Source organism: Lycorma delicatula, chromosome 1 (assembly GCF_047948215.1).
Source record: "Lycorma delicatula isolate Av1 chromosome 1, ASM4794821v1, whole genome shotgun sequence".
In the NCBI taxonomy this organism is placed as follows: domain Eukaryota; kingdom Metazoa; phylum Arthropoda; class Insecta; order Hemiptera; family Fulgoridae; genus Lycorma; species Lycorma delicatula.
In genome coordinates, this window is record NC_134455.1 from 328,399,165 (window position 1) to 328,424,326 (window position 25,162).

General features: G+C 31.5%; 1 protein-coding gene across 1 annotated transcript in view; it reads left to right on the forward strand.

Moving 5' to 3' along the window:
• Meltrin (disintegrin and metalloproteinase domain-containing protein meltrin) overlaps nucleotides 1-25,162 on the forward strand; it is a 216,279-nt gene that overhangs the window by 115,943 nt on the left and 75,174 nt on the right. The window contains exons 6-8 of the mRNA XM_075382115.1: nucleotides 41-222; nucleotides 19,997-20,055; nucleotides 24,283-24,462. Of these exons, the coding sequence (XP_075238230.1) occupies nucleotides 41-222; nucleotides 19,997-20,055; nucleotides 24,283-24,462 (421 nt within the window). The remainder of the gene's footprint in view (nucleotides 1-40; nucleotides 223-19,996; nucleotides 20,056-24,282; nucleotides 24,463-25,162) is intronic.

The following is a 25,162-nucleotide window of genomic DNA, read 5'->3' on the forward strand; positions in this document are numbered from 1 at the left end:
ATTATTTGTTTTTTTGTAAATTATGGTTTTTTTTTTGTAGTGGAGTTGTGTACAATGGTGAGAGTCTGCATTACATTGAGAAGTCTAAAAGTGGTGATAGCAGTAATAGTACTAGTAGTGAAGGGGAAAATGAAGGGAATTTTGATGGCATGATAGATGGTTCAGTGGAACACTATATATACAGCCATGAAGATTTGGACACTAATCTAAATCGTACCTGTGGTTAGTATATCTGATGGTAAATTATACTTTCTATAAGAAATGATTTCATATGAGATTTGCAGTTTTTTCTGTTTCTTCTATTTTTACTGTAAATAAGTATAAGAAATGATGGTTTTTCAGTTCCTTGAATTCTGACATTTAAGTTATGCTGCCATTGTATCTTGGAGTTTTAAACAAAATTCAATCTGACACCATGATGTTAATTGAAATGATTGAATTTTTTCTTTTGAAGTATACGATTTTGAAACTAGAAAGGATTCTGAACTGGAGAAAATTAGTAGTTGCTAAGTGTTTGCTTGCACACACTGTGTATTTTTCTCGATAGATATATACTCTTCCTGGGTTGGCAATTTTTTTTGTCAGGGTATTTTTTTTTCAGTTGCATGGTGGATTAGGTATAAAAATACATTTTCTTTGCATTTTGAAGTAAGAGGATTTTGAAAATATCATTCATGTACACAATTCTGTGGCTTGAAAATCTCCAATACTACTAGATCAATTTCATTGAAGTTGTGCACATGAGAATTTGATGAAGATTAGTTGAGTCGTTCTTTATTTACGCTTAATTTAAGGTCGACAACAGATAACATAATCTCAATTAGAGGTTATGTTGAATTGTGTATTTTTCATATGTACTTATGCAGTGAGTCGGGGTGGTGAGTGAGTTTAAACTTGATGCTTGTATGTAGGGCCTACTCATCATTTTTAATTATTTCATCAAATTACAGTTATAATTTACTTTTCTTAAAAACAGAAAATATATTTTAATAATAAATAAATAAAAAAATTATACTTCTTTTAGTTTTTTCATTTAATTTATGTTTTTTTTTATTTCTTGTGCCAAAAATTATACAAAATAAAATAATGAGCAGTAGGTCTTCATACATAGAACTGCAGAAGTTGTTTTTAAATTTTATTCAAGATTATACATGTTGTAAACATAATGATTAGAAATTTTTATGGGAAATGATTAGAAATGTGTATGGGATGGATTTTGTTTAAATTTAGGTTGAAATATATCTAGACCAGGGGTCTCCAAACTATGGCCTGCAGGTCAACACCGGCCTGCGAGCACCATCAATCTGACTTATGGACGTGCCTGGTATTTGGCCTGCCATAGTTTATTTTCATTACTTTGTAAAATTTACAATGTAAGTAAATCATACAAAATAATCAGATGTTTTTATTTAACAACCAACTAAAATCACAGTAACTGACATATGTAATGAAATTCAACATTTTAACTGCAATTAATGATTTGAGATTTATCCTAAAAACTTACAATAAGTGACATACGTAGGTAACTCACATAATGAAATTAGACATTATAATTATGATTAATGAGATTTATGTAGTTTATAAATTTCCAAAGTTATAAAGTTTTAGTTTTAGTTTTAGTTTTAGTTTCCAAAATTATAAAGTTGCAGTTTATAACTGCAAACAATTGTTTGCAGTTGTGGTTCAAGTTTAATAGTAGAAATTATCAGCAACAACTTCAAATGTTCTTTGATTAATTTGGATCTGTAAATATTTTTTGTATTTTTCATTTTGGTGAATGTTTTTATACACAGATAAGTAATTCCAAAAGCGGAAAAAAGTCATGAGAAAATTTATGTAACTGATCAAATTGTCAGTGGAAGACTGTAAAATTGCAGCAATGATGACTTTAAATATTTTTCTTTAAAAATATTGCTACACTGCAAATCAATCATTTTCATTTGAAGTTCTGGGACAAGGGTTTCTATATCGGCATTAAAAGGATTTTGAAAAGTCTCGATATCGTTTTGTAGTTGCATCAAAATCTGAAAAACAAGACTCAAAATTTATTTTTAAACCCAAAGCTTTAATTGCGAAATCTACTGGAAATGGAGTCAGTTTTGCTGACTGAATGTTTGGCATGTATTAAAATGCGTGAAACATTTTTTGTTCACTTGAGATTGAAACAAAACAATTTTTTGTTGAAAGACTTAGTATGAGTGTATAAATCAGGCAGAAGCTGATTTTCTCCTTGTAATTTCAAATTAAGGTCATTCATATCTTTAGTTAAATCTGTGTAAATATGACAACTTCCATAACCACTCTTTGTTTTTTAACTCAGCTGGAGGATGATTACTTTCATTCAAAAAAATTTCAATTATTGCTTGAAGCTCAAAATATCGCGTAAGAACTTTTACGCATCTATATTATATTAAATCATTTTCTCCAATCTCTTCAATAAACTCACGGAATTGGTGATGATTGAGTGCATTAGATCTGATATAATTAACAGCTGACATGACTGGCTTTAAAACTTCTTAGCACAAAGGCTGTTGATGAATAATGCAATGTGCAATTAATGGTTTTGAATCACCGTTATTTTCTACAGCCTTTGATTTGAGAGCAATGACACCTTTATTTTTTCCCACACATGTTTTTGCCACCATCAGTAGTTATACACTTCAAGTTTTCCCATTGAAGATAGTTTTTCTGAACACCATCCTCAACTGCTTTAAAAATATCTTCTCCAATGGTGGTGCCGTGAATGCTGTGAACAACGTCAAGAAGCTCTTCATAAACTTCATAATTTTTATCCACATCTCAAATAAAAAGTAACACCTGAGCAGTATCTGAAACATCTGTTGACTCACCCAGAGCCACTCTTAAGTGTCGATTTTTGTCAGACAATTGAGAATATATTTTCTGCAATATCATCTACTCTTTGAGCTACAGTGTTTACTGACAAACTTATGTTTTTAAATAAATTAGCTTTTTCTGGACACATTTGTTTTGCTGCTGCAATCATGCAATCCTTAATTAATTTGCCATAAGTAAATGGTTTCTGATGTTTCGCTATTGAATAAGCCATGTAGAAACTAGCACTAGTTGCTGCTTCTTGTTCAGTATTTACTTTCTTAAACAACAATTGCTGAGATTTCGAGCAGCGTTTCATAGATTCATATTTTTCTAACTGTAGGCTTCCTGTAAATTTTGAGTAATTCTGAGAATGCTTAGTGAATTAATATTATAATGACATTTTATATTGCATTCTTTGAGGACTGATATTGTTTCATTGCAAATTATACACATCGCCTTATTACTTGACTCAATCATGAAATAGTTATATTTACATTGCTTTTTTAAATGTTGTAGACTAACTATCTATCTTTCATTTCTTTTCCATATCTATACAAATCCACACAAAAAGGACGTAAATTCAAATCTAAATCATGCCAATTAATACTATTAAGAGCAGGAGTTCTGAGTAAAAATAAGCTCTTGATTTATCTTTAAGACACTTTTAATTAAATTAAACACTCACAACTAAACATTGTATTTTCACTAAGAAACTATAGTCACAAAACACACTAGTTGCACTATATTTCTCATTATACTTTGACTAACCAAGCATAATTGTTTTTGCGTAATTCCAACACTCCCCAAGATGGTGATGTACTACTGTAGTTTTGGCACGTCCTGCATTTAACTTCTTTACTCTCTGCAAGATTTCACTATTATACATTGTTGCCGAATGGCTTTGACAGCACATGGCCTTTACTAATCTTATGGAAGCCCTGAAAAGGGCTGTTTTTGTCATCGATTGGCTTTGACAACTTGTTGTAAATACTAACCTTATGGTAGCACTGAGAAGGGCTGTTGTCGTCGAATGGCTTCAATGGCTCGTAAGGACCACCTTGTGGTGGTCCTGAAAAGGGCAGTTTTTTGCGTTAGCTCTGAGAAGAGCTATGCAAGTCTGGAAGCTGGTCTTCGGTGAAGTCGGGGAGTTGGCTCGTCCATTGAAGTCAGACTGTGCTTTCCCTCAGTGGCAGTTGGGTCCCCAATACCGCGTGGCAGTGGTGGCTCCCAGATCCCCGTAGTGTCAGGTTGTTGTTGGTCATCCTTCGCTGATGCGGCCGAGGTGGTTCTTACCGAACGATCTCATGCTGTGCCGGCCACTGCTGCTGAGTCCGCTGGCCAGGGCCATTGAAGCCCGGCGAGCTGGAGTGGAAAGGTAGCATCCATGTCCAGTGGCTCCCCTCGGCAGGCCTGCTGCTTCGGCAGGGATGTTGGCACCTGCTGGGAGGTCCTACGTTGAGGCAACCAGGAACTTCTTCTGTTTTCTTCCATCTTCATCTTGACCTTCTTCACGTGGTGGTCAACAATGAATTGAAAATTCGCTCTTTTATTTGAACCTGAGAGTGGTGGGGCCGCATGCTGCTATGGTGGGAGAACTGTGCGGCCATCTGTGGAGTGGTAGTAATGCTTGTATCAGTGCGTACGTATACTGTGCGCCAGCTCACATCTGAGTGGCTACTGTGTTCTTCTGCCGATATTAAATTAGGCATATATGTCTTAACAACATTTAGCTTGGTTGTAAGTAGTCGTAACAATACGTAACCTAGTACACACATTGGCTATCTCTTCCGCAATGAAGTGTTCTTGACACTTGCCCATAAGTACTAACTGAAATTGGAAACGGAGTGGAATCTACCCTTGCATTCTGCGCCATTGATATCTCACTCACTGGCTAGTCCCAAAACAAAAATTTACATGTTCAAAGTACAGTATGTTGATATAATGAGCTAGCTAGATCTTGGCCCTTGGGATTTAGTGGAGGAGTCAGTGTAGCCCGTAGGTTAAAAGGTTTGGAGATCCATTTGTAGACAATACTATTAGCATTGTCTTTTTACCACCTACAAAAGTGTTATAAGTTTATTTTATTATTATGTAATAAAGAAAAATTGATTTGAAATGAATATTTCTTAAGCTATCCTAATAAGGAAGATTAATTCTACAGTAACTCTCAGATGGATTTTATGAGATCTGTACCACTGGGCTAGTTAATTATATATTATTATTCTGGTTTTTTAACACATTTCATTGATTGCATTAGAAAATCAATGCAGTCTAGTGTTTTACAAAACAGATCAATATTTTTCCATAGTTATGATTGGTGCTAATCGATACTGATTTTGAGAAAACATGTGATCACTCAGATAGCTGTTGTATATCATGGCTTTTTATCAATGAGTGTTTTTGCATATCCTCTTCCCCCTTTAAAAAAAAAGTACTTTTTAATATAATAGTAAGAAGAATCATTACTTAAATTCAATTAATATACTAAGTTATTTCTCTGAAAAGCTGACTTTTTTCTGGTCTAACCTATTTGAATTTTCACATTGATGAATTTTACAAAAGATGTTCATGATTACTACTTGGCTAACAAATACTAAATCGATAGTTACTTTCTTTGATCTGCCATATATCTCAACAGTCCTTCATTCCTTGCTTACTCTGTTTTACATTCCACTCCTCATATTTTAAAATTTTTATCAATTTTTGCATTTAACTGAAAATCTTCTATTTATAATTATTTCTATTTCTTCATTTTCTACCAGTGATAGTCATGCAAATTTGCAGTATTGTAATTGGTATATGCTTTAAAATCTACCTAACCAAAACAGTTTTACTGTAATCAATGGGTAATGCCTGTACTTGGTGTGAATTCATCTGACAAAATAGAAAATAACTCAAAATATGTTTTTTGATTTTCACAAATTTATTTTTAAAAAAATACAGTTGTTTCAACACACAGTACATTTCTCAGAAGTTATGTTCAGAATACTAAAAAAAAGTTTTTTGTATAAAAGTTTTTTAATATTTTGTGATATGTAACATCTGAGGAAGGTATTGAAATCTGAGGTATATTGAAATAGCTGTAATTTTTTAAATAAATATTGTGAAAATCAAAAAACCATACAGGTATTTTGTTTTAATTTCCATTTTTTTTCATTTTTACTGTGTCTACTTTTTGTAGTTTACCTATTGCCCTAAATCTTTTTCATTATTGTTACTTCTACTCATCTTTTACTTGATTTGCTCTAATATTCTAATGAAAAATTCTATTCTTTACATTTTACTCTAGTAATTCCTATAATCTTTTACTTTTTGAGCAATGAATAGAGCTAACATTTTGTGTTCTTGATTTGGGTAACATACTTGATTAAAAAAAAAAAAGTTTGGGCTAGGGAAATTATTTTGTTAAATTGTATGCTTCATTGCAATCATGAGTAATGCTTTCTTAATTTTATTAAAATGTTAATAATTTTATGAATAATTTTTATTATTATTCTAATGTGTGTTTTTCACAAAAATTTATTAAAAAAAATTTGTTCTCTTATAAAAATTGTAAATTTTGATTTTTTGATTAGTTTAACATCCAATTTGCATTTATGTGATGGAGATTATTTATTTAAAATCAGTGAACAAAGAAAATTTACACTTGTATTCAAAAATTTGTGCCCGTTGTCTTACCATTGTTCGTATAAGCTTTGAATTATAATCAGATAATTTTCCTTCTTAAAAGACCCAATTTTTTTTTCTTAATATTTCTTACTACATTTATTTAATTTTCTAGCATTTCAATTACAGAATGTCATGAATTCATTATTATGTTTTTTGATGAGGTTTTCATGAGTTTTTTCACCTGCAAATTCAATTATGGAACTATTTCGTCTATAAAATATTTTATTTAAGAGGACACTCATAATAAAAAAGTATAATTAAATGCAAAAGTTTAAAGGTTTGTTATCAGTTACTCATATGACTCTATGTTTACTGAAGGAGATCGTGATCTGGAGCTATTTCCTATTCTAGCCACTATATAGTTTTTTATCATTTATAGTATGATTGTTTGCTTCCTAAAGGTTCTTCGATTCCCTACTGAGAACAAGATCTTACAATTCCTAGGTGAATGATATTATTATTGCAATTATTCTAATCAATAATTTCCATAATTATTTGCTGTGGTATTTCTTGTTATTTAGACTGTTGATTTTTTTTTATGTAGTTGAAAGAGGAGGAGTAATAATGTCATTAAGATAAAACTAATAAAATTCACTACATAAAAATGTAATTTTTTCTATTAGGACTATTGTTTACTCTCTTTCGTTGGTCATTATAGTCCATTTAGTCTTTTTGTGTTTTAAACCACAAATTAAGGAAGATGTTATATTTCAGATAGGAAAATGTGCCGGAAATTCCAGCCACAAAGTTGTGATAAGACATCCTGTTAATATTCTGCTTCTGATAATGAGTTGAATTGTGGTAGATGTAGTAATAGATAAAAATAAATGAATTATAAGCAAAACCTATCTATTTAGGCACAAATTAAATTAAGACATGAAACCTTAATATATTTAACAATCAGCTTATTCATATTCTATTTAATAATATGTTATTATCTTTAATGATTTTCTGAAGTTATCTATTTCATTTCAGGGGTTTATTTACTCAACATATTTGTTGTTGATTAGCTTTTTTGAGTTATAAACTTAGTAATAAAATTTAGTATAACTAAGTATTTTATTAGTTAAAAAATTATGCTTTTTATGGAGTGTTTTAGAAACTTTCTGTAAGGAATAACACTCCAGAGAAGTATTTTGTAAGGGGAAACTAATGATTTTCCTTTGTATAGTTGCAATCATATTTTGCAGTGTATAATTTTACCAATCATAGTTTTTAATCTTTTTATTGGATGCACATGGTCATAGATTTTTAATAACTTTTATACAAGTTTTTCACTGGAAAAGTGGTTTTCATTTATGTTATGGTAACAATAAACAGAGAAATTGTAGAATTAGCTTATACAGAATAAATTAGCCTTGTTGTACAATGTATTGCATTAATAATGTTATTGTACTGTTTAACATGTTCTGTGTGGGTGTGGATGTATGCATGGTGTTATCACATAATGGTGACCCTGATTTATAGGTTTAGTTATGTTTCTAGATGAAGTACCTTGAAATATCCTTTCACAAACTAAGTTACAAGTTTTACATGAAATTATTTTTAACCATACAATTACAAATTAATTATTTTGTAGTTTTTATTTTGCTTCGTAGCACTTCTATATCATTCTGATACTGGACTCACTTATGTTTGACATTTGAATTAATTTCTTGCTCATAGCACACAAATAAAATAATGGAAAATATGTAAGGATAAAATTAAGTACAGGATATGCAGAACAAATTATTGTAGAAACCTGTGTTTTAGCATGAACTAAAAAAATATTTTTTCCAAAATAATAAACATTTATAAGTCTATAAACTTAAACTTTATTAAAAAACGTTTATCTTTTAGAATTGATTTTAATGGAATTTTCATGTTATAAAATGAAATTTCTGTAATTATTCTTTTTTAATATTATTTAATACTTTACATATTATAATTTTTTTTAAAAATGGTGTTTATTACAAATATAAAAATAAAATTACCCAAATGGATAAAAATCGTTATATGTTTTTAGGTAAAATATGTTTGTCTGTATTGAAAAGAAAATTTATAATTTATATAATTAAAAACTGACTTATATAAGTATATCTTGATCAGTATTTTTTTCATCTAGTTTGTTGATGCAGCTCTCCCAAGATTCCTTATCTAGTGCCAGTTGTTTCATTTTGGTATATTCCCTATATCCTACATACCTATCAATTTGTTTTACATATTCCAAATGTTGCCTGCCTGCACATTTTCCCATCTACCTATCCCTCCAATAGCAAAGCAACTATTCCAGGATGCTTTAATATGTGGCCTATAAGTCTGTTCCTTCTTATATATATTTTTCCAAATGCTTCTTTCTTCATCAGTGTGTTACAATATCTTTTCATTTGTCACTTTATCCACCCATCTGATTTTTAACATTTTCTTATAGCACTACATTTCAAAAGCTTCTAATCTTTTCTTCTTGGGTACTCCGTTCATCCAAGTTTCACTTCCATATAAAGCTATGCTCCAAACATATACTTTCAAACATTTTTTCTTGACGTTTAAATTAATTTTTGTTGTAAGCAAATTATATTTCTGACTGAAAGTTATTTTGCCTGTGCTATTCAGCATTTTATACTGCTCCTGCTTTGTCCATCTTTAGTAATTCTACTTCGAAAATAACAAAGTTCTTCTACTTCCATAATTTTTTCTCTTCCTATTTTTATATTCAGTTGCCCATCTACATTATTTCTACTATATTTCATTACTTTCATTTTGTTCTTGTTTATTTTCATGTGGTAGTTTTGCATAGGGCTTTATCCATGCCTTTAATTGTTTCTTCTAAATCTTTTTTACTCTCAGTTAGAATTACTATAACATCAGCAAATCATAACATCTTTATCTTTTCACTTTGCAGTGTTACCGTGGATTTAAATTGTTCTTTAATATCATTAACTACAAGTTCTGTATAAAGAATTAAAATATAACTGCGAATAGGGAATATCCTTGTCAGACTCCCTTTTTTATCACAGCTTCTTTCTTATGTTCTACGATTATTACTGTTGCAGTTTGGTTCCTGTAAATATTAGCAATTGTTCTTCTATCTCTGTACTTGAACCCTAAATTTTTTAAAATGCTGAAAATTTTATTCCAGTCTATGTTATCAAATACCTTTTATAAGTCTATAAATGTTGGTTTGTTTTTCTTTATTTTTTCCTTCTACTATTAATCTGAGCACCAAAATTGCTTCCCTTGTCACTATACATTTCTTGAAACCAAACTGGTCTTCTTTCTCTCACTTTCCTTGCAATTCTTCTGCACAGAATTCTAGTTGAGATTTATGATGCATGAGTAGTTACACTAATTGCTGTATTCTTCACATTTATCTCCTACTGCTTTCTTTGTTATCATGACAATAACACCCTTTTTAAAGTCTGATGGAACTTCCCTTTTTTCTCTAAATATTTCACATCAGTTTGTATAATGTACGTATTACTTCCTTACCTGCACTGCACAGTAATTCTACACGTATCCCATCTATCCCAGGAGCCTTTTTGCTATTCAAATCCTTTAATGCTCTATTAAATTCAGATCTCAGTATTGTATCTCCCTTTTCATCTTCTTCGACTTCCTCTTCTTCCTTGGTAATATTAGTTTCTAATTTATTTCCTCCATATAACTCTTCAGTATATTCCACCCACCTATCAACCTTGTCTTTCGTATTATAAGTTTGTTTACCATCTTTATTTAACACATTATTAGATTTTAATTTATGTACCCCAAAATTTTCTATGTTCATCCATCATCTGCAATATATTGTCTGAAATCCAAGGTTTTCTATCAGTCCTCTTTGTTCCGCTTAAGTTGGCTTCTGCTGATTTAAGAATTTCCTTTTTAACATTCTCCCATTCTTCTTCTACATTTTCTACCTTACTTTTTTATTCAGACCTCTTGCGATGTCTTCCTCAAAAATCTTCTTTACCTCCTCTTCATCAAGCTTCTCTAAATTCCACTGATTTATCTGACACCTTTCCTTCAGGTTTTTAAACCCCAATCTACATTTCATTATCACTAAATTATGGTCGCTATCAGTGTCTGCTTCAGGATATGCTTTGCAGTCAATGAATTGATTTCTACATTTTTATTTAATGATGACAGATATATCTGGATACCGTGAAGAGTCACCAGGCTTTTTCCATGTGTATATTCTTCTATTATGATTTTTAAACTGGATTTTGGCAATTACCAAATTATTCTTTGTGCAAAATCCAATAAGTTGGCCCCCCTTACATTTATTTTGCTCGGCCCATATTCACCCGCAATATTTCCTTCCTTGCCTTTTCAAATGATCAGTATTACAGAAAAAAAAGTGGCAAAAGTGATGATTATGCATATAATCAGTTCTGCATAATACCAGGTACACCGACATCAGACTGTTATATTGCATTAAAAAAGAAAACGGGACAGGAGTTTTGGTTTAAAGTTTATGATTATGCAGAATTTTAGGTTATAAAAATTCAGGTCAAGTAATAGTAATTAAGTGGCCTCTGTGGCACAAGTGGTAGCATCTCGGCCTTTCATTCGGAGGTCTCAGGTTTGAATCCCAGTTAGACATGGCATTTTCACTCACGCTACAAATCATTCATCTCATCCTTTGAAGCAATACCTAACGGTGGTCCCGGAGGTTAAAAAAAAGAAAAAAAAGTTAACCGAAGAATGGAACTGTATTTAGGAACTGAATCAATTCAATAGACTGGTTGAAATCCATCTGATTGTCAGCTGCATACAATTTCCATTGCTGAACCCAGTTTGTATATGCTAATCATGCATTCTAAAAAACTGGAAGCTATTAAATATATACTCTGGCTTATTTTAGTATGTTTCCATCGTTGTGAAAGACTGAATGATATTTGACTGTGAAAAATAAAAGTAAGAAATAACTCATCTGCTGTATTGTGAAAATATTTGACAATATCTTTCTGTAACATCTGTACCTTTGAAGCTATTCAGAATTTCACCAGTGGTAAATTGTGTAGTATATTAATAATTGTATAACTAGTATGTATTTAAACTGTTAATTAGTATGTTGATGTTGATGCAGATGCATGTGGTGGTTCAGAACTGTTTAAATTACTGACGTTTAATAATACATTGCTTCTTAATATATAATTTAGTAATTACCAATTATATCGGCGGGTTGCATGCACAGCATGTTGTCCCCACCATAGGATCTCAGTTCATACACACATATGCTCTCTCACACACAGACTGTTTAAAAGAGTAAGCAATATTTTGCTCACTGTAATTTCTGTTCATTTCATAGCATAATAATTGAACGCATATCTTAGAATAAAATAATCTAATCTAAACATTGCAAATAACATAACGTATCAGTAACATAATCATCATCTTTGCAATAACAATTTTCAATGTTTATTTTTCTATTGACCTAAAATAATTGTAGAATTAAGAATTTTTTTAAACAATTTTCGTTGTACTGTAATATTATTACATGTAAGTTACTGATAATTATTATGGTAGGTATAATTAAAATATAGAATTACAAAAGATATACATAAATAATTTTTTTTCATAGCGTGAATGATAAATCAACTTCCCAGAAAGCAATTACGATAAGAGAACATTACGCCACCTTTATTTCTTATAGGCCTATTCTAAAAATAATTCAAAGAAAATGAATCTAAGTAACTGTTATATAATAACAGACCTATATATAATAATAACTGACCTTACCAAAACAGTTTTCTTCTATATCAGCAAATTTTGATCTAAATCTTTGGAACTGCGATGTAGATCATTCACACTTATTCACTGAAAAGTGGTTAAATAAATGATCACGTAAGTTTATATAATTCGAATAACATGAATGTTACTGATGTACAAATGGCACTGTATATTAAAAAAAGAAAAAAGTAAACATACTTCTAACTTGACCACAAAATTTTCGTAAAATATACAAATTTAGTTTATTTTACAACCTTAAAGTAAAAAATCTTCATCTTCGTGAAGTTTTTCAGCATGACTAACGCACTTAACACCCAAAATTTGGGGGGGTTTTATATTCAAGGCTGGTCTTACAAACTGATATCTCAGAAAATGAAAATAAAAATAACTGTATTACGGAACTGTGAACTTAGCTTGTAATTATACAGATAAAAAAGTCTTGTTATTTGAGGATGCATGCTACTTGACATCAGGGGCGTGGCTTTGTTCAGGTTCACAGGTACCAGCATGTCTGAGAACGGAAATGAATGACTTACGAATTATAGTTTGAACCAATTAGCATTATTTTAACAACAATGCAAAAAGTGAGGTATTGTGTTTTAATTACCTGGAACTCAGTTGTTCATTTGGAATCAGTGCTACTTTCATCATCATCTTCGTCTTCGCCGTCATCGATGTCAGTCTCTTCCTCAGTTTTGTCGTAAGAATCGTTGTGTATGAGGTGATCTTCCGTTCCATCCAGTGTGCAGGAGTGTCAGTCTTCTTGAAACTCTTAATTATCATTTTCAGAGTAATTTCCTTCCAGGCTTTGACATTCTACTTGCAAAGAGGCTCTATTGAAGGTTTCTGCATTTGTGCACTCTTCGTGAATGTGTGATCTCTATCTGCCATCCATTTATTGTAAAACTTCTCAACGTGGTCCATGAATGGCTTATTGATGCTCATGTCCAAGAGTTGCAGCACAGAAGTGAGGCCTCCTGGAATAATTGCAGCATCTGTGTGCATTTCATTGATTCGATTCTTAACAAAATCTTCAAGATGGCCACGGAAGCTATCTAAAATGAGAAGTCCTCGTTTCTTTAACATTGCTCCAGGGTGGCAATTCCAAACGACTTCTAGTCAGTTGAACATTAGTTTCGCATCCATCCACTCCTTATCTTGTACACAAAAATGTAAATCTCTTGGTAGTTTTCCCTTGGCAGAGTTTTTATTTTTAAAATTGCATAAGGAGGCAATTTTTTACCATCTGCACAAATGTGCATCTCATTTTTTCTACTCCAGCTGTTTTCACCACTTGAGCTGGATTTGCTCACTTTGTTTACAGTTGTGTTCCACAGCATTTAAAAATAAAACAGGTATTCGTTGGCATTTCCAGTCTGAGATATGAGGTACTGATTTTTTCCTCTTTCACGTAGTACTTATCGTTGAAACTCCAAAATTTTATTAGTGTATTCTGCTGGTAGTAGTTGACACAAAGAAGTTGTCCACCTCAGAGTGAATCCCTTTCTTCTCATTAATCACACCATCTACCCACAACTGACTTTAAAGTCAGTCGCATTTACATGATGTTTTGCTACTTTGTGCCTTTCATTTGTATCACTTACAGGTCACTACAGAGCACTATCTTTTCTTCCACCCATGCAATCACTGTATTATCCATTGTGGGACGGCGTCCTTTTTTAGGACCACAAAAATATGAGTTCCGTTTTTTGTGGCTTTAAGTTTATCTTTCTGATTTTTCCAGTAACGAATCATGTTTGGTTGTATCGAATACTCTTCACCTGCTGCTCATTTTTTCAGTGAATTCCAAAACATCTAACTTAAACCTTACAGTGAAACTTTTCTGTAAATTCATTTTACTGGTAACACATAAAAGACAAGAGAAACTCATCTTCAATAAAGTTGCTACTTTCTAATCAATGTTCTTGTTTTATTAGTAAAAAGAAACCAGGTAGTAGGATTGAAGCTGTTACTGTGTGAAGATCAACGTTTGACCCCCCTCCTCACCCATCAAATACCATAGCATTGTTTCACAAACGCCTGAAAGGGTAAAATTTGTCCTTGGTCAACAACTAACTGTGTGTACAGTAACAAAAAAGTTCCCAAAGAACTGTTTTTCTAGGAATTACAGCTTGTCAAACTGACGGATCTATCATTCACAAATTTTTTTTTCTAAAATTTGCCCGCAAAACTTTGAGGATCTTACAATCATTGGGGTCTTTTTTGTGAATAAGTATGGTAATTGTTTGATTGGTTTTTATTTATCCAAGTTATCTAACTAAATAATTGGGCGTGGATTTTCTTCGTTTTGAATATTATGCATTTTTTTTAAGGAACGTCTCCTGTCATAAAACAATATCTAGCCTTTCCATTAAAAACTTTCTACCATCGTTATATTTTGAATGAAAATCCAAAATTCTTAATAATTCCTCATAAAGACATCATTCTACCACTGTAATTAATTTTCTCTTGTAGCATGTGTTTTAATTTGTTAATGGTAGGATATTCCTTACGGTCATAAAACACCAAGGACGGTTCTACAGATCATGCCTTATCAAAATCATTCAAATTTGTCATGGGTTTTTATGTGATCGTTTTTTCTTCGGAGAAGAAAAAGAATGTACACTTGTTTTGCTACCAGCTTTCTTTTTGGTAGCATTCTTATTACGCTCTGCAGTAACTTGCTCAACAGTTCTGAGAGAACAACAAATATCTGCTGTAGCTTGTTGAGCATTAGAAAAATACTCATGAAAAACACCACTGGAAGTTCTTAAATGTTGAAAATAACAATAAAAATTACACAGTGTTCTTACTTTGACTTCGTAAATCAGGTGAAACTACAAACATTTTTAATAGACCACTTGCACAAGAAAACACTTACAATCACAATTATAAAGATATGCACATTGCACAGCAAAAGTATGGCACTCTTTCGCAGCAATTTGTACACGGTCATGCGGAATAGGAAAGTTGGGTCATAGTGTGGGGACAATGCAAGTAGATGCTGTCAACAGGCAGTGGGGAAAACTGATGATATAAATAATTACAGGTATAGTACATTAAATCCTTACTGCAGTGATGTAAAAGTTTTGTAATAATGTTCATAGATTGGATAGTCTTAAATCAAACACAGCCACACACATGCAGCTGTATTTTTTTTTTTTTTTTTGTCTTCAGTCATTTGACTGGTTTGATGCAGCTCTCCAAGATTCCCTATCTAGTGCTAGTCGTTTCATTTCAGTATACCCTCTACATCCTACATCCCCAACAATTTGTTTTACATACTCCAAACGTGGCCTGCCTACACAATTTTTCCCTTCTACCTGTCCTTCCAATATTAAAGCGACTATTCCAGGATGCCTTAGTATGTGGCCTATAAGTCTGTCTCTTCTTTTAACTATATTTTTCCAAATGCTTCTTTCTTCATCTATTTGCCGCAATACCTCTTCATTTGTCACTTTATCCACCCATCTGATTTTTAACATTCTCCTATAGCACCACATTTCAAAAGCTTCTAATCTTTTCTTCTCAGATACTCCGATCGTCCAAGTTTCACTTCCATATAAAGCGACACTCCAAACATACACTTTCAAAAATCTTTTCCTGAGATTTAAATTAATTTTTGATGTAAACAAATTATATTTCTTACTGAAGGCTCGTTTAGCTTGTGCTATTCGGCATTTTATATCGCTCCTGCTTCGTCCATCTTTAGTAATTTTACTTCCCAAATAACAAAATTCTTCTACCTCCATAATCTTTTCTCCTCCTATTTTCACATTCAGTGGTCCATCTTTGTTATTTCTACTACATTTCATTACTTTTGTTTTGTTCTTGTTTATTTTCATGCGATAGTTCTTGCGTAGGACTTCATCTATGCCGTTCATTGTTTCTTCTAAATCCTTTTTACTCTCGGCTAGAATTACTATATCATCAGCAAATCGTAGCATCTTTATCTTTTCACCTTGTACTGTTACTCCGAATCTAAATTGTTCTTTAACATCATTAACTGCTAGTTCCATGTAAAGATTAAAAAGTAACGGAGATAGGGAACATCCTTGTCGGACTCCCTTTCTTATTAGGGCTTCTTTCTTATGTTCTTCAATTGTTATTGTTGCTGTTTGGTTCCGGTACATGTTAGCAATTGTTCTTCTATCTCTGTATTTGAACCCTAATTTTTTTAAAATGCTGAACATTTTATTCCAATCTACGTTATCAAAAGCCTTTTCTAGGTCTATAAACGCCAAGTATGTTGGTTTGTTTTTCTTTAATCTTCCTTCTACTATTAATCTGAGGCCTAAAATTGCTTCCCTTGTCCCTATACTTTTCCTGAAACCAAATTGGTCTTCTCCTAAGACTTCTTCCACTCTCCTCTCAATTCTTCTGTATAAAATTCTAGTTAAGATTTTTGATGCATGACTAGTTAAACTAATTGTTCTGTATTCTTCACATTTATCTGCCCCTGCTTTCTTTGGTATCATAACTATAACACTTTTTTTGAAGTCTGACGGAAATTCCCCTTTTTCATAAATATTACACACCAGTTTGTATAATCTATCAATCGCTTCCTCACCTGCACTGCGCAGTAATTCTACAGGTATTCCGTCTATTCCAGGAGCCTTTCTGCCATTTAAATCTTTTAATGCTCTCTTAAATTCAGATCTCAGTATTGTTTCTCCCATTTCATCCTCCTCAACTTCCTCTTCTTCCTCTATAACACCATTTTCTAATTCATTTCCTCCGTATAACTCTTCAATATATTCCACCCATCTATCGACTTTACCTTTCGTATTATATATTGGTGTACCATCTTTGTTTAACACATTATTAGATTTTAATTTATGTACCCCAAAATTTTCCTTAACTTTCCTGTATGCTCCGTCAATTTTACCAATGTTCATTTCTCTTTCCACTTCTGAACACTTTTCTTTAATCCACTCTTCTTTCGCCAGTTTGCATTTCCTATTTATAGCATTTCTTAATTGCCGATAGTTCCTTTTACTTTCTTCATCATTAGCATTCTTATATTTTCTACGTTCATCCATCAGCTGCAATATATCGTCTGAAACCCAAGGTTTTCTACCAGTTCTCTTTATTCCGCCTAAGTTTGCTTCTGCTGATTTAAGAATTTCCTTTTTAACATTCTCCCATTCTTCTTCTACATTTTCTACCATATCTTTTTTACTCAGACCTCTTGCGATGTCCTCCTCAAAAATCTTCTTTACCTCCTCTTCCTCAAGCTTCTCTAAATTCCACCGATTCATCTGACAACTTTTCTTCAGGTTTTTAAACCCCAATCTACATTTCATTATCACCAAATTATGGTCGCTATCAATGTCTGCTCCAGGGTAAGTTTTGCAGTCAACGAGTTGATTTCTAAATCTTTGCTTAACCATGATATAATCTATCTGATACCTTCCAGTATCGCCTGGCTTTTTCCAAGTGTATATTCTTCTATTATGATTTTTAAATTGGGTGTTGGCAATTACTAAATTATACTTCGTGCAAAACTCTATAAGTCGGTCCCCTCTTTCATTCCTTTTGCCCAGCCCGTATTCACCCACTATATTTCCTTCCTTGCCTTTTCCAATGCTTGCATTCCAATCTCCAACTATTATTAAATTTTCATCTCCCTTTACGTGTTTAATTGCTTCATCAATCTCTTCGTATACACACTCTACCTCATCATCATCATGGGCGCTTGTAGGCATATAAACGTTAACAATCGTTGTCGGTTTAGGTTTTGATTTTATCCTTATTACAATGATTCTAGCGCTATGCGTTTTGAAATACTCCACTCTCCTCCCTATCTTCTTGTTCATCACGAAACCTACTCCTGCCTGCCCATTATTTGACGCTGAGTTAATTACTCTAAAATCACCTGACCAAAAGTCGCCTTCCTCTTCCCACCGAACCTCACTAATTCCTACTATATCCACATTCACCCTATCCATTTCCCTTTTTAAATTTTCTAGCCTACCAACCTTTTTTAAGCTTCTAACATTCCACGCTCCGACTCGTAGAATGTTATTTTTTAATTTTCTGGTGACCCCTTCCTTAGTAGTCCCCACCCGGAGATCCGAACGGGGGACTATTTTACCTCCGGAATATTTTACCAAGGAAGGCGCCTCCATTGTTGCTATGTGAAAATGCAGAGAGCCACATTTTCTTGGAAAAAAAGCAGCTGTAGTTTTCCATTGCTTTCAGCTGCGCAGTACTCAGAGGACTGAGTGATGTTGATACGGCCGTTTAAGTCATTGTGACTCACGCCCCTAACAACTACTGAAAGAGCTGCTGCCCTCTTTCAGGAATCATTCCTTAGTCTGGCTCTCAACAGATACCTCTCCGATATGGTTGCACCTTCGGTCTAGCTACTCTGTATCCCTGAGCACTCAAGCCCCCTCACCAACGGCAAGGTCTCATGATTCATAGAGGAGGCTGTATTTATTAAATGAAATTAAATTACACGATTTTAATGGAAAAACAAAATTCTGTGTTACTCAGCGTTCTCTAAAAAAAACATGATTGTGCAGCTTAAAACAAGCATTTGTTTTCTTCTTTGCCTGTACATTTGCAATGGCAAGTTTCTAGTAAAGGCTTATCAATCAAACCTTATATTTTTATGCAAAAGGTGATCCTCCATCAATCATTTGAGGGTCTTCTTCCCTCCAAATGTGACAGTTTTGTTTATTAACTGTATTGTTTAATGAGAATGAGCTTCATCACTAAACATGATTTTGTACAAAATGTGGATCGGTTGCTTTTTTCTGTATCATCCAAGTAACAAAATTTCTGTGTCGCTGATGGTCTGTTACCTTCAACTCTTGAATTAACTGAATTTTGGTTGCATATAAATACAAGTTGTGTAAAATTGTCCATAAGCTGGTTCTGAGGAATGTGTAATTCTTGAGACCGCCATGAAATTGATGTTGATAGCTTATCTGTGACACATTACAAGAGTAATGTTTTCAGTAGAACATGCAGTTTTTGGCCTCTCTGAGTGTGGTTTATTTTGAACGACCCAGTTTAAAATGTTTTTTTGCTAAATCTTGAATTGCTTGTTCAGAAAGCAAATTTTACAATTCTTTTATTTTATGGACTGACCATTTTCAGTATAAGTTTTTTATGATTTCAATACACTGTTCATGGAAAAGTAGGGCCATGGTTAGAATTTTACACTACTCAATTTGGTGTTTATATTACCTGAAACAAAGAAAACATTTTATAGTTATAATCATTTAAAGTCCTAAAGTCATCTTTGGAAAATAAATATGTTATTAAGTGGTTTACCCTTAACTATTTTTTCATACTAAAAAAGTTATGAATGAAGTAAATTAATGTTTTAACTACTGAGTGAACCATTACTTTGTCTCATTCTGATTATTATGACATTGCAAGGCATTTAGCGGCAGTATGAGAAGTTCAATTTTAACTTTCATATGAACTCTCCTTGACTAAACTGGGTGGATCAGATGAAAAAGTTGTTAGGAGTTTAATAGTTATACAGACACATAAACATTTTTATAGTAGTTTGATTGGCTATAAAACAACAGAACCTCAAATCAAGAAAAATCTTTTTGTGTGCTAAAGTAAAATCTGATCATGTGGGAAGAAAGACCATAGAAATTCACTCGTGAGTTCTCCATGTCAAATGTCACTTATTTTCTATTTCTTTTTTTTTTATTTTTACTCTTTGCATGTCTTTGAATTTTAATTTAAAAAAAAGTTGTAATTGACTTCAGTTGTAATTAATTCAAATAATAAAACAACAATTTCTTTGTTGTAGGTTACTCAGGGACTGCAGAAAATCACCATATCACTCATTTTCATGCTGATAAACTCAGGGTAAGTTTTTAGTTTGCTACTAACTATTTATATTAATTTTGAATTCAAAGTTTATTCTATCATTTTATTATTTTACTAAAATGATAAACTTAGGGCAGAGGTCTTCATTCTGAAAAATTTCTTAACTAACTTTTTTTTATGACAGGGGTCTCCAAACTTTTTAGCCTAAGGGTCACACTCACTCCTCCATTAAGTCCCTAGGGCCAAAATCTAACTTTCTCATCATACCAACCTACTGTAGTTTTGATCGTGTAAATTTTAATTTCTGGACTAGCCGGTGAGTGAGATTTCTATGGTGCAGGATGCAATGGTGGACTCTGCTCTGTTCCCAATTTCAGTTGGTACTTACAGGCAAGTGTCAAGGACATTTCATTGCGGCAAAGATAGCTGATTTGTGTATTGTGTGTTATGACTGTACGACCATGCTAAATGTATAGCAGTGACATCTTACGGAGAATAGAGAAGTTAAGTGCAGGATGTGGCAAAGCTACAGTAGTACAGCACCATCTTGGGGAGTGTTGGAATTACGCAAAAACATCAATTATGCTTGGCTAGTCAAAGTATAATGAGAAATATAGTGCAACTAGTGTGTTTTGTGACTATAGTTTCTTAGTAAAGATACAATGTTTAGTTGTGAGTATTTAATTTAATTAAAAGTGTCTTAAAGATAAATCCAGTGCATTTTGTTTACTCAGAACTCCTGCTCTTAATAGTATTAATTGGCACGATTTAGATTTGAATTTACGTCCTTTTTGTGTGGATTTGTATAAATATGGAAAAGAAATGAAAGATAGATAGTGAGTCTAGAACATTTAAAAAGCAATGTAAATATAATTATTTCATGATTGAGTCAAGTAATAAGGCAATGTGTATAATTTTCAATGAAAAAATATAAGTCCTCAAAGAATACAATATGAGATGTCATTATAGTATTAATTGACTAAACATTCTCAGAATTACTCCAAATTTATAGGAAGTCTACCGTTAGAAAAATATGAATCTTTGAAATGCTGGTCGAAATCTCAGCAATTATTGTTTAAGAAAGTAAATACTGAACAAGAAGCAGCAACTTGTTGCTGCTAATCTGGCTTTCTTTTATTAATAGCTAAAGGTCTCGTAGTAGATAATTAAAGATATGGGTTTTCACTGTTTTTTTTTTTTATTTCCTCCTGTAATTGTTTTGAGTTCACTCTCTGTCTATGTAAACTTATATTTTCCTCTTTTAGGATGGTTATTTTTTATTCTTGATCATATTTCTTTGGTACTTGTTCTCATCTTTCCTCTTCCTTATTGTTTTCTTATGAGGATCTTCCTCTGCCCTTGATTTGTTTCAAACTCATGTAAGTTCTGCAGAAGCTGCTTCTGCAGTACTCAAAGCAAAAGCTGGTTTTGGGTACTGGTTCTTCGCCGATTTATTTGATATGTAGTTTTTCATTTCATATTCTACCACTTTGCATCCTCATAATTCATTCTCTTCCTTCCAGATTTTTACTGAGTTTCCTTCTCACCTTTGCATTTCGCCAGTTTACGATCTTCATATGTGGTTTACGACCACTTAATTTATCATCTTTTCCTTATATCCACTTTCAAGTAAAAAAGATCTTTTTTTCTAAATAAAGGATCACATTTCTTTTTATACTGGTATGTTAAAACCATTTTCTTTGCTTCATCAAGTATAAAATATTTCCCTTTTCTAATACCTCTTTTTTATTTGTTAATTTTTTTTTTTTGAAGAAGAAGAAAGTTGATTTACTGTGGTATATTTGAAGATTAAACATTTAAAAGAAAAACTACTTCTGGTTAACTTTGCTTTAACAGAAACAAAAGAAAAATACTGAACTCAAAACAATGAATTAGAGAACTTTAAAAGGATACTGAAAAATAATAGGTAGCAGCTAGTTATCTTATTATTGCTTCATGTTATTAATTATGAAGTGATATGCAAAACCCAGTCTGTATTATTATTCATCCATGTAGTAGTCTGTTTATCTATGTTATGAGAAGGCTTAAATTCTAACATTGATAAAAGTTCAGACTGATAGTGAAAGTGATTCTATGACAGTAGAAGACTTATAAATGTGGTTGAGATAAAAGGGTATAGTGATTGGAGATTAAATTGAAGGATACAAAATTATTACATTATGAAAGTTTTTCCAAAAACTTGTAATGGTTCACTTAATACAGATTTATTTTTGTTTCTTTTAATAGTATATAAATTATGTTTCACTTTTATTAATATCTAATCTCAAGTCATGAGTTATTTTTTGCATTTTATCATCTTATATTAATCTCATATTATAGGCTATTTACATTACAGTGCTAAAGATAAATTTTCAATAGCAAATTTATTCAGTTTACTTCAACATACATGAATAGCTTCCATTTATTTTTTATATTCAAATGATTTATCTCGGTTAATAGTAATAGTTTATTTTTAGTGTGTATAATTTTGAAAGAAACAGAACTGTTATGTTCATGGCTGGATTATCAACAGGATTATCTAACAGTAAAAGTTTAAATGGACAGGTCTACAAATAAATTTACAATGTACATAAATTCATGTAGAAAAAATATTAAAAAAAAGAAGAAAATAAAAAAAAAGAAATGCAAAGAAAAAATCACAAAAATCATTGTGGTAGTATTATTCACATAAATGAAGTGCGTGAACATGGTGTAAACTATTAGTAAAAAACTATTAGATTTACAGAGACTATTATAAAGAAGCCATTATTTGCAACATATAAAAAAAAATTGCAGAGATGAAGTTGTAGATTGATGAAACATTTGTTTTCTTGTTGCACTTTCAAACAGGGCTTGTCCAGACAACGGCAAAGACCTTATTCTTCATTCCTTGTCAAAAGAGAAAGCCTCATCATAAGTGGCAGTGGGGAGGAAGAATTTGCGCCAAATGCATTGAAAGTGTGGAAAGTGTGAAGTAAAAATAACAGGGACTACTGTTATCAAATGGGCAAGATGAATTATAATTATGTTAAGGGCATAACATTTTAAACCTTCATCAGTTTTAGTTAATGAAATTCTGCCACATCATTATATGATGTATTAAAAAAAATGTCCCCAATTCTAATAACAGAAAGATATTATGTAAACATGATTAAGAAATTGACAAGTACAATAAATAAGCAATTAGAAAAAAAATACAGATACCTAAGTAAGCCCTTTTACAGATATTTTTTGTAGATAAAATTATTAAAGAACAAAAACACTAACGTCCTTTATTTACCACCATACCGGCCGACTTAAATCCAGTTGAATTATTTTGGGTCAATTTAAAGAATTAGTTAGCTTTATATATTGTTCTTTTAAATTATCCTAAGTAAAAATGTTATGTTAAAAAAAAAGATTTCTCTAATGGGACCAGATTCATGAATTATAAAATATATGAACTTTAAAAATACCAAAGAAAAATATCAGTTTAGAGAACCAATAATGGATAATGTAATGAAATCTTTATAATAGCTTAGATGAAAGTGAGAGTGTGTTTAATATAGCTCAGTCTATTGGTCTAATGTTGAAAAGCTCTTGTAAAGTAAGGTAGGTAGCAGATTTACTTTACATAAAATATTTTAATTAATATGAGTACTTGTAGTGATATAAATATAACTAGCAAAATATACTATGAATAGATAAATCTTATAAGTTTTGCTAATGGTAGTAAATAAATGTCTTGAGAACTTTTTCTTATTTAAAAAAAAAACATATGTTACAGATTAAGTAATAAATATAAATACTACATAAAGATTACAGAAATATAAATAATAATAAGTTCCTTGGAAAATAATCATGAAAATTAAAGTCGTTTACACTTGTTCAATACAGGAAAATAAAGTTTTTTTTGGCAATTTAGCACACGTAGTACTGAATGCATTTGTGCCTGCTATTCTATATAAACTGATGTATCTAGATGACTACGTTATGATTGAAGAAAGGAATTTTGATTGCCTAAAAGAATATAAAATAGTGAAGTAAATACTTCTTTATTTTGAAGACAACAAGGAGTATTTTGTGTTTTAAGAATTTCATCTTGCAATTTTTTATTTTAGTAAAAAGGTATTCTTTTTTATAAGTACTATTTTATGACTGATTTCTTCTACCATTCCAGATGTTATGAAACCCTATTGGACTTGATAAAATAATAATATTAGTATATTAAGTCGATAATACGTACAGTATTCTTAAAATTGCTTATTTTTTCTTCTTTTTTTTCAGTATAAAAGGTCTGATGGATCTGATGATGCTCAGGATATACGTGGACCATACAATGCTAATAAAATGTCAAGATATGTTGAATTAGTGCTTGTTGTTGATAATAGAGATTATAAAGAACTTGGTGAGAGCCTTCCTAAAGTATATACACATTGCAAAAATATAGCTAACATCATTAATGCTGTAAGTTAAAAATAAAATTTTTAAAATTTAACTGATGAAATAACCCATCTCAATCTTTTTGTATAAAGTATGTGTACATGAGACTCCTATAAAATCTAGATTTATTAAAACCACTTTGGCCCCTGTTTGAAGCCTCATCACATAATCTATACAGAATTAGACTATAATCTAAAATAAATTAATATTCATTAAATTTCAGTTTTGGAATAAAAATGAAAGCATCAAAGTCTGCAAAATACCAAAGCTTTGTAATTAATCCTACGGAGGGTCAAAATATTCATAATTTTCAAGTTCTTTCTTTAAATCACTTAATTGTTCAAACTGTAATACAGTAAATTACTATTTTCAAACCTAATGTATTTTTTCAGAATTCTTTCTACTATCTGTAAATATATTTAAGAATATTTTATTACTAATGGAGAAATATATGCAGAATTTTCATCATAGCTGACACCTATCACCTGGTACTTTAGTGAGACCTAATCTTATTTTGAGTGGACTTTGTATTATTTAAATTGTGCTGTGCTTTAGTAATAATATTTCACTTTATCCTAGGAAAGTTCACTTTTGTTTTGTATTGGTAGTGGTAATAACAGATGACAGAAGTATATAAAATTTTATTTAGAAATTGAACCAGAAAAATAACTACTGATTTTTTGAAATTGACATTTGATTTAAATTAGCTGAATTTTCCGATTTA